The sequence below is a fragment of the Brassica oleracea genome, chromosome C3, assembly GCF_000695525.1.
Source record: "Brassica oleracea var. oleracea cultivar TO1000 chromosome C3, BOL, whole genome shotgun sequence".
Classification (NCBI taxonomy): domain Eukaryota; kingdom Viridiplantae; phylum Streptophyta; class Magnoliopsida; order Brassicales; family Brassicaceae; genus Brassica; species Brassica oleracea.
In genome coordinates this window covers 26,923,238-26,937,047 of record NC_027750.1, presented here as the reverse complement: position 1 = coordinate 26,937,047, position 13,810 = coordinate 26,923,238, and the positions used below count along the sequence as shown (strand labels likewise).

General features: G+C 36.1%; 2 protein-coding genes across 2 annotated transcripts; both read left to right on the top strand.

Annotated features, from left to right (window-relative positions):
- The first annotated feature begins 2,560 nt into the window (after positions 1–2,560).
- On the top strand, positions 2,561–4,154 carry LOC106328430 (leucine-rich repeat extensin-like protein 5). Its single transcript, XM_013766866.1, has one exon. The coding sequence runs from the start codon at positions 2,659–2,661 to the stop codon at positions 3,862–3,864; it is 1,206 nt and encodes a 401-aa protein (XP_013622320.1). The 5' UTR covers positions 2,561–2,658; the 3' UTR covers positions 3,865–4,154.
- Positions 4,155–11,879: 7,725 nt separating this feature from the next.
- Positions 11,880–13,596, top strand: LOC106331407 (auxin-responsive protein IAA26-like). The gene is made up of 5 exons (XM_013769754.1): positions 11,880–12,389; positions 12,500–12,780; positions 12,875–13,007; positions 13,193–13,260; positions 13,353–13,596. Exons 1-5 carry the CDS (start codon positions 12,091–12,093, stop codon positions 13,385–13,387), a joined length of 816 nt encoding a protein of 271 aa, XP_013625208.1. The 5' UTR covers positions 11,880–12,090; the 3' UTR covers positions 13,388–13,596.
- Positions 13,597–13,810: the final 214 nt, after the last annotated feature.

Genomic DNA, 13,810 nt, shown 5'->3' with positions numbered 1-13,810 from the left:
TTTTTGTATATGTAACATAAATTTTTTTTATTTGTGAACAATTTTTTTTTTAATTTTTTTATCTTAACAAAACAGAGGGAGTAGTTAGTTTCTTTTTTCTATTATCTTTCTAGTGTCATTATTATGGATTAACGTATGAGAAATTAGGGGCCATGTACATAGTAGACAAAATATTAACTTTATACACATAACAAAAGGATGGCTACAATATGTTATATAATATGGTGAAAAGTGACAAAATTACTCTTGCTTGCGCGTAGAAAGTGGGTTCTTTTTTTTCTCTTGAATAACGAAAAATCATTTTTATGACTACTCCATTTGAATGCGACAGAAGCAGTGGCGTTGGATATAACGGTTGGGAGTCTTAGTCTACGAAGGTTAAAGGTTTATATGGTGAATCACGTGTGTTCGAAGAAAAATATGGTGGTTAGGGTTCCGGTGTTTGTTCCAATTTTACGGCAAAGCGATTGAAGAGATAATGACAAAGCCATTGTCATTATCAAATCGAAACGCCGTTTATTTTACAGATCCGGTTAGAGCAGGTACTGGCGAAGAGGAAAAAAGGTACGATAACCACAATTGATTTTGATTGGCAATTCATTTCCTTGTCTTCTATGTTGCTCATGAAAACCAAAATGTCGAAATTGTGCCACTGTTAATTATTTTTTGTCGAGCATAGTTAGTGGGTGTTACAGGGGAGGGTGAAGAAGATGAAGTATTATACTATACTATATGGGACACAAACATAGTATGGTTCCCCAATATAGGAAAATAATGGCAATGAATTTCGTGGTAATAGTATAGGTTATGGTTGAATTGTATGCATATTTGATGTGTGCTCCGCCTATCGGTTTTGTGCCAGTGTCTTTGTGTGATCTGTGAAGACCACATGGACATCGTTTATAGTATAGTTAAGACTACATGAACATGGTTTGTAGTATAGTATATCATGCATGGGTGTGATAAAATGTGTTCATGTCCGTGTGTACGCCAAGGTAAATGTAAGCAAAATAATAGTGTTTTGTTGCACTTAGCCATGTACTAAGCCACATGATATGTATATCAATTCGTTTTGTCCTTCCCAACCACAGTTGATGTGCTTGTAGTTTCAATAATTTAGTATAGATAGATCTATATACATTTGTGGTTGAATGCATGTCCCTGCATGGTGTAAATTCTCTGACTATACTATATGAGATTTTTTAGTAATATAGTATACAAGATATGTGTATTTTTGAAAAGTATACTACTCAATAGATGAAACTCAACCTTGTATCTAGTTAACTCCTTCGAATGACTATACTATATGGTATGTAGTATAGTATTTTTCTTTCACTTACATGTGTTACTTGTGAACTTTTTCAGATTTAGTGTGTTGTGACGGTTGTTCTCCTGGGAGTCAATGCGACAATACAATTTAATCGGTGCGACACCCTTAGAGAGGCCTCCTTTGGCGTCGCAGCACATACATGTGCTGTTGCAACATTCTCCAGCTTCAGTTCGGACTTACTCACGCAATGAACCCCTTTGTGTCGTATGCTTTCATCTTGCATCACTCTTATGTATTAACCAATGATGTTTTTTATAATTTTTTCGACATACTGCTTCCCTCTATTTTGTAATCTTTGTTTCATGGCTACAACGTTGGGACAAAACTAAACTTAGTTCCTAGTACGATTGTTATATACGTCTGTCACACTAAATTTGACTCTCCTCCCCCCCCCTCCCCCCCCCAATTGATAAAGCCTTGTGAGCATGCACATAAATAAAAAGCTTATGTGTTTGTATCGAGTGTTTGTATCGAGTATTCTATATTATGTCGTAACTATGTATAGTATAGTCATGTATTGGATGAAATCCAACCTCGTAACTAATTCAATCATTTGTATGACTCTACTATATGGCATGTAGTATAATATGACAGTTTAGCTTTAGAGTGTCAACATCACGTGCACACATCTAGAAGGAGATTTCGGTCACGTTTGTGCGCAAATTGTCCCATACTTCCCGTTTTACTGTAGCATGGACATATTTTTCATTCTTTCGTCTCTTATGAATATTCAGCAAATTTACTCTTAATATATTTCGTTAAATACCACAGACGGTTTTGACCGGCATAAAACATGTTACGAAGAGAAGTCATGGCATTGCAAAATGCGAGCGAATCAGCCTAGTGGTTCGTCTCATACGGCGTTGACTCCTCTACTCCAGTCGTGGAGCCCAAAAACGATTTGACTTGTAAACTAAGCTTTAACTTCCTTCTATCATTAATGGTGGACACAGGCATAATAAAGTTTCCGCGTCAGGAAATATTTCGTTCAATCGGTCAAGCCTTGTGTGATATTAGAAAGCAATGCCATAAACTGAAGCGAGATAGGAAAATACTAGTATCTAATCTACTGATACGTGTCAAAAGACAATGAAAATCAACGGCTTAGATTGATTTCTTTATAATGAGAAGAATCTTCTACTGTCCACTAGATACGCACCTGTCAATGTAATAACACGACTATAATAGCTTTGAAGCTTCCGTTACTTAATATTTTACGCGTTAGACAAATATTTATCCGTCACTACATCCCATTTTAGACGAAAACAACAATTTAATCTCCTTCTCTTCTCTCTCTCTCTCTCTCTCTCTCTCTCTCTCTCTACACCATGGCGAATCTCACCTTAGAGCTCAACATCTACTCTGCAAAGGATCTTGAAAATGTCAACCTTATCACCAAGATGGACGTATACGCCGTCGTTTGGATCAACGGCGGTGATTCCCAGAAGAATCACAAGGAGAAAACAGCCGTTGACAGAACCGGAGGATCTGAGCATACATGGAACCACGCCGTCAAGTTTTCCGTCGATCAAAGGTTGGCACGTGAAGGCCGCCTGACCCTCGTCGTGAAACTGGTCTGCGATCGAATGTTGGGCGACAAAGATATAGGAGAAGTCCAAGTCCCTGTTCTTGAGCTTCTCAGTTCGCTGCCGTCATTTAACGGTGATGGTAACGGAAACGGACAAGGGATGCGATTCGTGACGTATCAGGTGAGAACTCCGTGTGGGAAAGGTCAAGGCTCCTTGACTTTCTCGTACCGGTTCGATATGCCTTCGTTTAAACCGGATCTAGTGGAATCTCCGGTTCAATCGAATCCGGTTGATTCATCTCCTGTTCTCCCGCCGGCGAGCTGTCCTCCGGCGACTGAAGCTGGTTTCTATCCACCACTATCGTCAATTGGACATCCTCCGTCGTCTCAGCCGCAAGGCTATTCCGCGCCGCCGTGTCCATACCCGTACCAGCACCAGTACAATTCTCATTACCCGGAACAGCCGGTCAACGCTTACCCGCCGTCGTCCTCCGCCTCGAATCTCTATCCTCCGCCGTCGTACGGTGCATCTCCGCAGGATCATGCCAATGTGTATCCGCCGCCGTCTTACGGTGGTTCTCCGCCGCATCATTTCAATGTGTATCCGCCGCCACCTGATAAACCCGTTCATTCGTACCACAAAATGCAACCGTCACAGTCGTTTCACGGTTACGCGCCGCCGTCTCCTGATAAACCCGGGCACTCGTTCCACCAAATGCAACTGTCACATTCGTTTCACGGGTATGCGCCGCCGTCTCCTGATACACCCGGGCACTCGTTCCACCAAATGCAACCGTCACATTCGTTTCACGGGTATGCGCCGCCGCCGTCTCCACAGACTCAGCATGGGTACTGTTATCCGCCGCCGGGATACGGGCACGATCGTCCGCCGACGCAAATGCCGCCCAAGAATAATAAACCTGGGCTTGGAATGGGAGCTGGGCTTTTGGGAGGAGCATTAGGTGGGCTTTTACTCGGCGATTTAGTGTCTGACATTGGCTTTTGATTTTAAAATGTTTACTTGTGAGAACTGAGAAAATTCGTTTTCTTAATTATTTTTCGTGTTGTCAATAACTCCAGTTGCGTGGCATGACATACAGTATTTGTTTTTGTTTTTGTTTTTGTTTTTGTTTTGATGAAGAACTTGTCTTCTGTACGGTAAATTGCAATGTCAATGTGCATACAAGTCATAGGAGATACTACAACCCTGATATACAAAAAAAAAACACATTTACAGTTTTATTTACAAATAATGTTATATTTGTGTTTAGTAATGATAAAGTTTGTTATATATCATTGAGCGATAGTCTAAAACTAAACCATTTCTCTAGTTGATGTGATCCATGGTACTTATTTCAGTATAACCTTCATAGTCTTAGGGTCTAAATGGTGACCAAGTAATGAAAGGGAATAATGCATTCCTTGTTATTCCTAATTTTTTTTACTATTTATAAAGAATAGTTTTTCTTTTCTATTCTTTCTCATTCCTTTTATTCTCGAGGAATATAAAACAAAATTGTTCCTCACTAAAATTGATAAGGAATAATGTTATAATTTTATTCCTCTGCATTTTTTTCCTATTCATTCCTACTATTTTTATAATTATCACCAGTTAGACTCTTAATCTTTAACTTACCTATGTCTCAATGAATAATATAATATATTTCGTATTGCGCTTTTTCCTTAATTTTCAATATGAGTGTATTATTAAGCAATTTGTGCGCTTTATGTATACATTTTGAGAGTATATGTTAGTAAGGAATTATATAACTCGGTAATATCACTTTTTAAAATACGAGCTGTAATCTTCCCTATTTCAAATTCACAATGTTTGCTTGTGTATAAAATCCACAGCTTATTAGAAAACTGCAAAATTTAAACCCTTTAGAGATGCTGCTCACATTTTATTCTGTTTAGTAAGTTGGAAAATATATGGTTAGTTATTAATATTTGGTCGACTGTACTACTTGGTAGTTTGTTCTAAGATATGTACTTAAATAAATGTTGACTTAAGAAATCACCAAACTAATGTAGATGGAATGTATAGCTCTAGTCATAGAATAATCAAATGCTCATGGAACTTAATGCTTAGACAGAATCAAGATTTAAATAGTCAAATAACAGTTGGTTACTGTCTAAGGCTCTAAGACCAGCTCCATCGCTAGGTTTAGAGAGAGAACCGGTGTTTAATTTAGAGGGTTTAGAGTTAATAGAAACCCTATACGTGGCGGCTACTTACTGGCTCGTTGCTTTCACACGAAGGGAAAAAAATTGTCTCTTATTTCTCGGTCTCTCTCTTTCTCTTCTTCGTCATTCTCGAAGTTCCTTCGTCGACGAATCGATTTTGATTCTTTCGAAATCTCCAACGGAGATGAAGTTTGATCCGTTGCTTCGTCGTTGCTTCGTCGGTTGGTCTCTATCGCCGTCGTCGATTGGTCTCTCTCGTCATCGTAGATTCTGTTGAAATCTCCAACGGAGATGATGTTTGGTGCTTCTCTTTACTCGTCGATGTTCTCCTCCAGTTCTGTCCATTCCATCACCGTGAAGGTTCAGATTATTTTATTTTGTTGTTCCCGTGAATTCAATTCCTTCGATTAGAATCGAAAATTTTGTTTCGATGATGAGATGTGACTCTGTTATTATTCTCCTCTCTTTGTCTCTCTTATTACATCGGTTGGTTCGATCTTAATATTCGTATGTTGTTGTCCAGATTCCAAACCTCTTTGTTATTGAAAGAGCCGCGAGAGAAAGAGAGGTATGTATCTTTCTGTGTCTCTGATTCAGTATCTCCTTGATCCAATAAGTTTATTGAGCTTATCGGTTTTGTAGGAACTCCATAGAGAGAGAGGAAGAACATAGTAGCTACATTGGTTAGTTTTTTATACCTTTTTCCCTTACTCTGATTTTGTTTCAGGTTAAATAAGTCATATGTTAGTTTGGTTTCTATTTCATGATTAATTTCGAGTCTGGATCAAGTTAGTTTGGTTTCTCTATATGCTTTAATGTCGGGTCTGTAGTATGGTTTCTCGAGTCTGGATCAAGTTAGTTTGTTGTTGTATTGATCTGTATAATATATCTCTTACATTGTTGTATTGTGTATCTCGGGTTGTATTCGTCTTTATAATATATTACATAGTTGCTTCCTTGTGTATCTCTCTTTGCTTTGATCAGTTGTTGTTTGTTGTTGTATTGGTCTGTATAATATATCTCTTAATGCTTATTGCTTAATGTTGCATTTGCTTTTGCTTTGTCTCGTGTTGTTGTATTGTGTATCTCGGGTTGCTTTGATCAGTTGTTGATGTATTGTGTATCTCGTGAGTCATGTGACATAAGAAGCCAAGAGATGACATTTGTATGTTTCACTCAGTCATAAAGCTCGTCACTGATGCTTACGATTGTAACTCATAAAGCTCTTGCTTTTGCAGGTGGAGCCAACAAACGACAGTAGCAACATGTGATACCAACAAACGACAGTAGCAACATGTGACAACAAAAGCAAGTTGTGACTCCTTTTTATATCTTTATAAGCTTAGCCATTTCACTTAAAGAGTGCATAAGTTGTATTTCTCTTCCGAGTGTAAGCAAGTTGTATTCCTCTTCCGAGTGTAAAAGAACAAGTGTGTGTTCTTTTTGTTTCTCTTACCATTTGCAAGTTGTGTGATATAGAACAAGCTTTACAAGTTGTGTGTTCTTTTTGTTTCTCTTTCCATTTCACTTCTCACTTCTCATTTCTCACCATTTCAATTCTCATTTCTTTTCTAAATGGCTTCTTCTTCTAATAATATCGAAGACATGATGTATGAAAAATTCGACCAAGTTTTCGATCAACAATTCAAAAATCTTTTCATTCATCATGATGATCATCAAAATGCGGGCAAATCCAAAACAATACATCAACAATTGAAATCCAAAATAATACATCAACAGGATTTCAACTAATCGGCTTTTTCTCGTTTCCGATTTGTGTTTATATTTTTAATATGATTTTATGTCATTTTTATTAAAATTTTATGTAAGCTTTTATTTTAAATCATTCAACTTTAAAAAAAAAATTAAAAACCCCTATGAGGTTTTCCCATTGGAGGAGGAAAAAATTAATTATCCTAACATAGGTTCTTTTTTTTGATTAAATTTTATATTTATTAATCAAAGAATAAAAGGGCATTTACAAGTGAAAAAATTGGAAAAAAACTCTAATGTAATGTTTCTATTTGGATCAGATTAAATCATCCAGTTCCTATTGTCGAATATATACTTCCACCCATCAACGGAACAGACCTTCCAACTTATGTTGCCCAGTGTACTTCAATGAAGAGATCCTGTTACGGATTGCTTTATCAATCTGCCTGGTAATCACTTCCGTAGTTACCCAAGGCCCCAAGTGTCTACGAGAGTTGCGCTCCTTCCAAACCAAATAAATGGTTGTATGGAAGGTCATTCGCAAAAGGATAGCATCCATCTTGTTTCTATTGCGCCGTAGCAGAGAAGTCACCGTCGTCGTCCAATCCGGAGAAGCAGCGGTGCCTAGCAGAGTAGCAGTTAGATTAGACCAGACCGTAAACGAGTAAGGGCAAGCAAAAAACAGGTGGTCCCTGCTCTCGTCAGGCTCTCCACATAACATACAACCCTGTGCGATCCCCTACTGTCGCATAAGGACTCCTGTAGAGAGTCTATCCTTAAATGTCAGCCAAACAATGAAAGCGTGGCGTGGTACTCCTTGGGTAAACCACACTAGATGATGCCAAGGTACTTCTGGCCCCCGAACTCTAATCTGATCCCATGTTCTAGCCGCTGAGAAATGGTCCTTAAAATCTTCTTCATTGTGCCTCCATAAAATAACATCACTTCCCCTCCTAGCGTCTGGTTTCTGAACATTTTCAATGGCATTATACACATCACCAAACACTCTCCTCCCCCGCCCACGCAGACCCCAAGCCTCATTTGGACACGCTTCAGCTACACGAGCTTGTCGAGGAATACCCAAGTACCGCAGTCCCAGATCTCCTGTTGTGTCAATAATACTTCCAGTGCCTAACCAGTTGTCAAACCAGAAGAAAGTCGAGTCACCACTTCTAACTTCACAGCGCATGAAACTTGATGCCTCCGGTCTGAGCTGAAGCAATTTGCGCCAAAGCCATGATTCCCTATTAGTGACCTTTACGTCCCAAAATTATAACATAGGTTCTTGACTTCTCAAATCATCTAATTAACTATTAATTTATTCATAAGAGCCCATTTCTATCGATGGACTTGCTCTAAGGATTATGTTCTTGTCTTATCCCCACCCATAAGAGACTACAAGCTTCTTATCATATTTGTTATCGATGAAGTAACACGAGTGACGCGCAAATAGATTTTTGTGATATAATATTTGAAAATCAGGTATTAAGTAAATAAAGAAATTATATCCACACCACAACCTCATCCCCATTTTCTTTTAATCTTCTCTTCTTCCTTTTTCACCCAAATCAAGCTAAAGTAAACCGAACACAACCCAAATATACGTAACTAGTTTTGGTTTTGAGTTCAGCTTAAGTTTTATAAAAACCGAACACATTCTCCAATGCAAGTTAAATAAAAAGTTGGGCCTTTTTCTGTGCATTTCGTCCATTTAGATTAGGGTTATTGATGTTGTTCCAAAAGAAAAGATAACGCTTATTGATAATATCGGAAATTTCATTCCCCCACCTCCCAAAAATATGATGATTTTTTACTTTTTTTTAGATAAGACATAAAATTTTAGACTAATAGTACTATTTAATTTAGACAGTGCAGTCATGTTTTAATCTATCTTATTTTTTGGATAAGTTGATCCATTTTTAATTTGGACAGAAGCATTAAAATATATGACTAATAAAAATTCGAGGACAATATTTAAAAATATTTAAAAATTTCAAAAAAATGCACAGATTCCATCCGTTTTATATTAAGTGTCGTTTTAACTTTTAAATTGTATTTTATTATAAGTATAGTTGTACATTTTCAATACATATTTTAAACAATTTTTCTAATTTATATCTTTATTTTAATTCATTAATTATGAAAACTAAATAAAAATTATTATTAAATAAAGATAAAACAAAAAAATTAACATTTTTCTTAATTTGTGTAAAAAAACTTTAAACAACATATATAATACTATATTTTTACTGTCGTGTTTTGTTTATTTAATACATAATATGTGCCTATCGTACACTGAAAACGAGTGTACAACTGATAATAGCAATTAGCACACCGAAAAGCAAAAACCCTACAAAATAAAAATCAGTGCATCAAATAATCTATTGATTTAGACAAATTTAAATATAAAAATTAAACAAACCATCAGCTTATATTTCGTGGTGAAATTCTGGAAAGAGCATCATTGCCACCACTATTCTCTTCTTTATCTTCCCCTTTTATTTTTTTCTTTCTCCTTTCATGATATGGACATTCATTTCACGAGTTGTTTTGTTTCTTTTTCTCATGTGTCGCCACCTTTTAATTGGATTCTTTGTAATTTTAAATCACAGCCTTCGTTTCTTGTGCCTCTCTTTTCACTTATACGGTTGTGATTGAAGGCCAAAATCTAACCTTATCGTACGAACTACAAAGCTTGCGCAGCTGTAATATGTGATCCACTGTCTAATCTGTCAGAGCGGATCTAGTTCTGGTTTCTAAAATATTTATATTATTTTGCTGTATTTTCACTTTGAACCATGGTGAGATAAGAAAGTGCGGTTAGGTTAAACTGAAGAGGTTAACCGCGTAGTTAAGGTTTGTCTCTAGTGAGAGAAAAGTCAAGGAGTTGGGTAAACGAAGACAATAAATGTTTTTTTACCAAAATACCTTTCTTTACTCGACCGGAACTCTTCATCCTCATTTTTCTTCGTCTGTCTCTTCCGTGTAGGCATGGGCATTTGGGGTCCCAATCGGATTTCGGTTTTATCCATTCGGGTTTTGATTTTTTGGGTTTATCAAAATCAACCCCATTCAGGTTATATAAAAGTTCGGTTCGAGACCGGTTCGGGTTCGGGTCGGAGTTAGTAAATCTTAAAAAACCGGTATAACCCATTGTACTTTCGGGTTCGGATCCCAATCAGTTCTTCTGTTTAAAAATATCTGATTTGTACCTATTTTGTAACTAAAACATAAATGAAATCGGTTCTTCGGATTTAAAATACATGATTTATACATATTTTAATAGCCAAAACATAACTAAAATCGATTCAAAAATAAGAAAAAACATCAAACGTGATCATTCAAAATCAAACGAAAGATAAACATCGTTAGTGATAAAAAAAAAATCAGATCAATGAAATCATAAAACAAAATCTTGAGAAATATTATTCAATGAAAACAAAACCAAAATCTAAAAACTTCAGGCTTCAACCGCCACATTCCACCATCAACCTTCATGTAACAGATAATTATTTTAGAAGTTCAATAATATCTTAAAGTATTTTGGATACATATTAAGAATTAAGATCATATTTGGTAGAAATTATTTTTGTGATTTTAAATGTTTTGGGTTATATCGGATATCAATTTAGGTCCGGGTTCGCTTCGGATAATACCCATAACCCAAAATACCAAAAAACATGATCCATTCGGTATTTATGTCGGGTTCGGATCGATTCGGAATTATTTTTATCGGATCGGGTTCGGTTCGGATTTTCGGGTTCGGTTTATTTGCCCAGCCCTACTTCCGTGATACCGCTGTCACACGTGGGGGAGACATGCACATTCTGTTTCCCCTCTTGAAAAGAAAAAAAATACTACCAAATAAATGTCTTTTGTTATGTTTATTTTTAAACTTTAATTTTTTTATGTTTAGCTATGTCAATTCTATGATTTATGGTGTAATTTACTCCTTGTATTTCAGTTTTATTTGATGTTTAAATAGAATATTTTTGATTAAAATAAGGTTTCTGTTCAGTTACATAATATGATACTTTTTATTAGTTGAATTAATGTTATTCAATGATATTTTTATGTAATCAAGATCAAATATACAATTTTTTACTAATATATGTGCATTAACTTTAAATATCAATTAAAACAAAATAGAAGAAATATTTACTTGTTTAGGGAAACATATTATAGATACCATCGCTATCCACACGTACGCATTGTTCTTAACTTTTGAACAAACTATTGATTAAGCTACCTAACAAATTGACAGTTTTTTTCTTTTCTTTGTTGTGATGGCAAGTTTTTTATTTTGAACAGTTAAATAAACAATTCACTGAGACGACATGCAGATTTGTATGTACTCCCATTTCTTGAAATCACTCGGTTAATCTTCCATTCTCCCATACAGTTCCTTTATTTTGAACAGAAAAAAAAATTAAAAAAAAATAATGTATATTTGTAGATATTGTAATGAGTATTAAAGTTTTATATCACTATTACAACAAATAAAAATGTGTTTAAAAGCATGGGGATGTGTATCGCATGGACAGTGGATAATGGTCCTTAAATTATGGGATCTTTCCTAGTTTCTTTATTGTTATCATATTTTAGTTGTTCTTATTCACCCCAGAAACAATTGTTTTATATTTTTGGGCTCAAGTTGTTTACTGGATTTATTCATTTAGTTATTTCTTTACTTCGCAAATACTACGCTTTGCTTCTTTCACTAGACAAACCCTTAATTACCGATATTTGAGGCATAAAAAAAGATAGATTGCGTGTCTTTTACCCCAAGAAAGTATTCTAAAATCGTTTTTACTGTGTTTCTTTCATGCCAAGAAAAGTTACCGGTTTCTCTGTAACATGCAAAAGTAGAGTCACTCTCTCTGCTTCCCTATTTTCTGGCTTTTTGTTTATTAATCGGCTCTTCTGCATACAAATCCAAATTTTCTTTTCTCTGTATTCTTAATTTTTTTCTCATCTCGTCCCTTTCAGACCCTTGAGAGTTGAGAGAGAGAGAGCCCACCAAAGCGTGCACCAGAGAGAGAAAAAGAGCCAGGGAACAAAAAAAGCAAAGCATTGATTTTGTATAAAACCCCACCACTTGTCTTACCATACCTTCATTACATCTTTCTTTCTCTCAATTTTTTTTTTTTTGGAGATTGTTTCTTTCTTAGAGGGTTCTCAGGTTTCTTCTCCTTAAAAGGTTTATTAGGGTTTTGTGAATCTCTGTCACACCTCTCATCTTGTGAGGAAGCTATACTAAGTCTTGATCCTTTTGAAGCAAATTATCAGTTTTTTGAAGTTTGGATTCTTGCGTTGTAACCAAGAAAGTCAAATGGAGGGTTGTCCAAGAAACAAAGAAACATGTCCTAAACTCCTCGATTTGATTCCTCAAGGAAGAAAATGGTACCATGAAGAGAAGAACAACACAGATCACAAACACAAACTTGAGCTAAGGCTTGCACCACCCGGTGGTGATGAAGAAGATCGTTCTGCCATTTACAAGACGAACATAGAGACAAGAAACAACAACATCGAGAAGGAAGCAGAAGACAAATCTATCTTCAATCTCAGCGGAAACCATTCCTCGCCTCCCAACAAAACCACTTATGCTCCTCACATCTCTCACAAAAGGTATTCTTTACTTTGAAAAAGAATATTCTCTAGACATTGTGGACCCATCACCTCTGCTTTGCTCTGTTTTGCTCTGTTTGGTATTAACATATTTACTGTATGGTATAAAGAACTGCTCCTGGTCCAGTGGTGGGTTGGCCTCCGGTTCGTTCGTTCAGAAAAAAACTAGCGAGCACAAGCTCTTCAAAGCTCGGAAACGAATCCTTCCTTGGAGGTCAAGTCAACAAGAGTGGTGATGGCGAAAAGCAAGTCCAACCTAAGAGGGAAGGAATGTATGTAAAGATCAACATGGACAGTGTTCCAATTGGTCGAAAAGTCGATCTCAATGCTTACAATAGCTACGAACACCTCTCTTTTGCCGTTGACAAACTCTTCAGAGGTCTACTCGCAGGTTAAATCTTGATTCCAAATCTTTGTTATTTAATATTTATAGTAAGGTTCTTGTTTCACTGACTTGTGTGTTTTGTTTATGCTGTTTCTTTTAGCCCAAAGAGATACCTCTGGTGCTGAAGGAGAAGAGAAACCGATCATTCGTTTACTTGATGGGAAAGGAGAATTCACTTTAACTTATGAAGACAATGAAGGGGACAAGATGCTTGTTGGGGATGTTCCTTGGCAGTAAGAATCTTTTCTACCTTTTCTTCTCTGAATCTGATTCAGTGTTTTTCAGAATCAGATTCTTATATCACATAACAACAAAATAAATATTAAGTATTCTTGTTTGCTAGTGTTTTCTCAAATTGATTTATCATTTGCGAAATGAATGTAAGCTAACTATTCTTTTACCTATGTTCGAATCCCAGCATGTTTATTTCATCTGTGAAGAGACTGCGTGTGGTTAAAAGCTCTGAGATTTCGTCTACCTTGAGATGTAAGCTTTTATGTTCTTGTGTGTTAAAGTTTTATGTTAAGATGATTTATAGGGGAAGTAATAACTAAGAAAGTGTTCATCTGTATTTGCAGTTGGATGCAGTAAGCAGCAGAAGATGAGGACTTGAAGTCTTGTAGAAATTTCTGTTTTGAGCCAGAGGGTCTCAGAGTTTTCAATTGTACATGTGGTTTTTGTTATATTGATCTGATCTGATATATCTTCCCATGTCTTTAAAAAGCGTTATCTCTTAGGAAGGTACTTAGAACATAATTAATCATCATCTCATGTCTACATAACTCTTTCTGAAAATAAATGAAGTTTTTATTCTCTGTAAAAGCTTTTTTTTTTTAACTTTCGCTCCAACTTTAGCATAATTACGTAAGAAGCTGAGAAAGAAAGGCCATTAATGAATATATATATATATATATTGTTATGAATGTCAGAAAAAGCAGCTACCGTTTTCGTTGAAAATATAAAAAGATGTGGAGCCCGCTTCACTATTTGCACATTGAATTTCTCTTCTATATAAACGATCGTTTCGATCATTGTA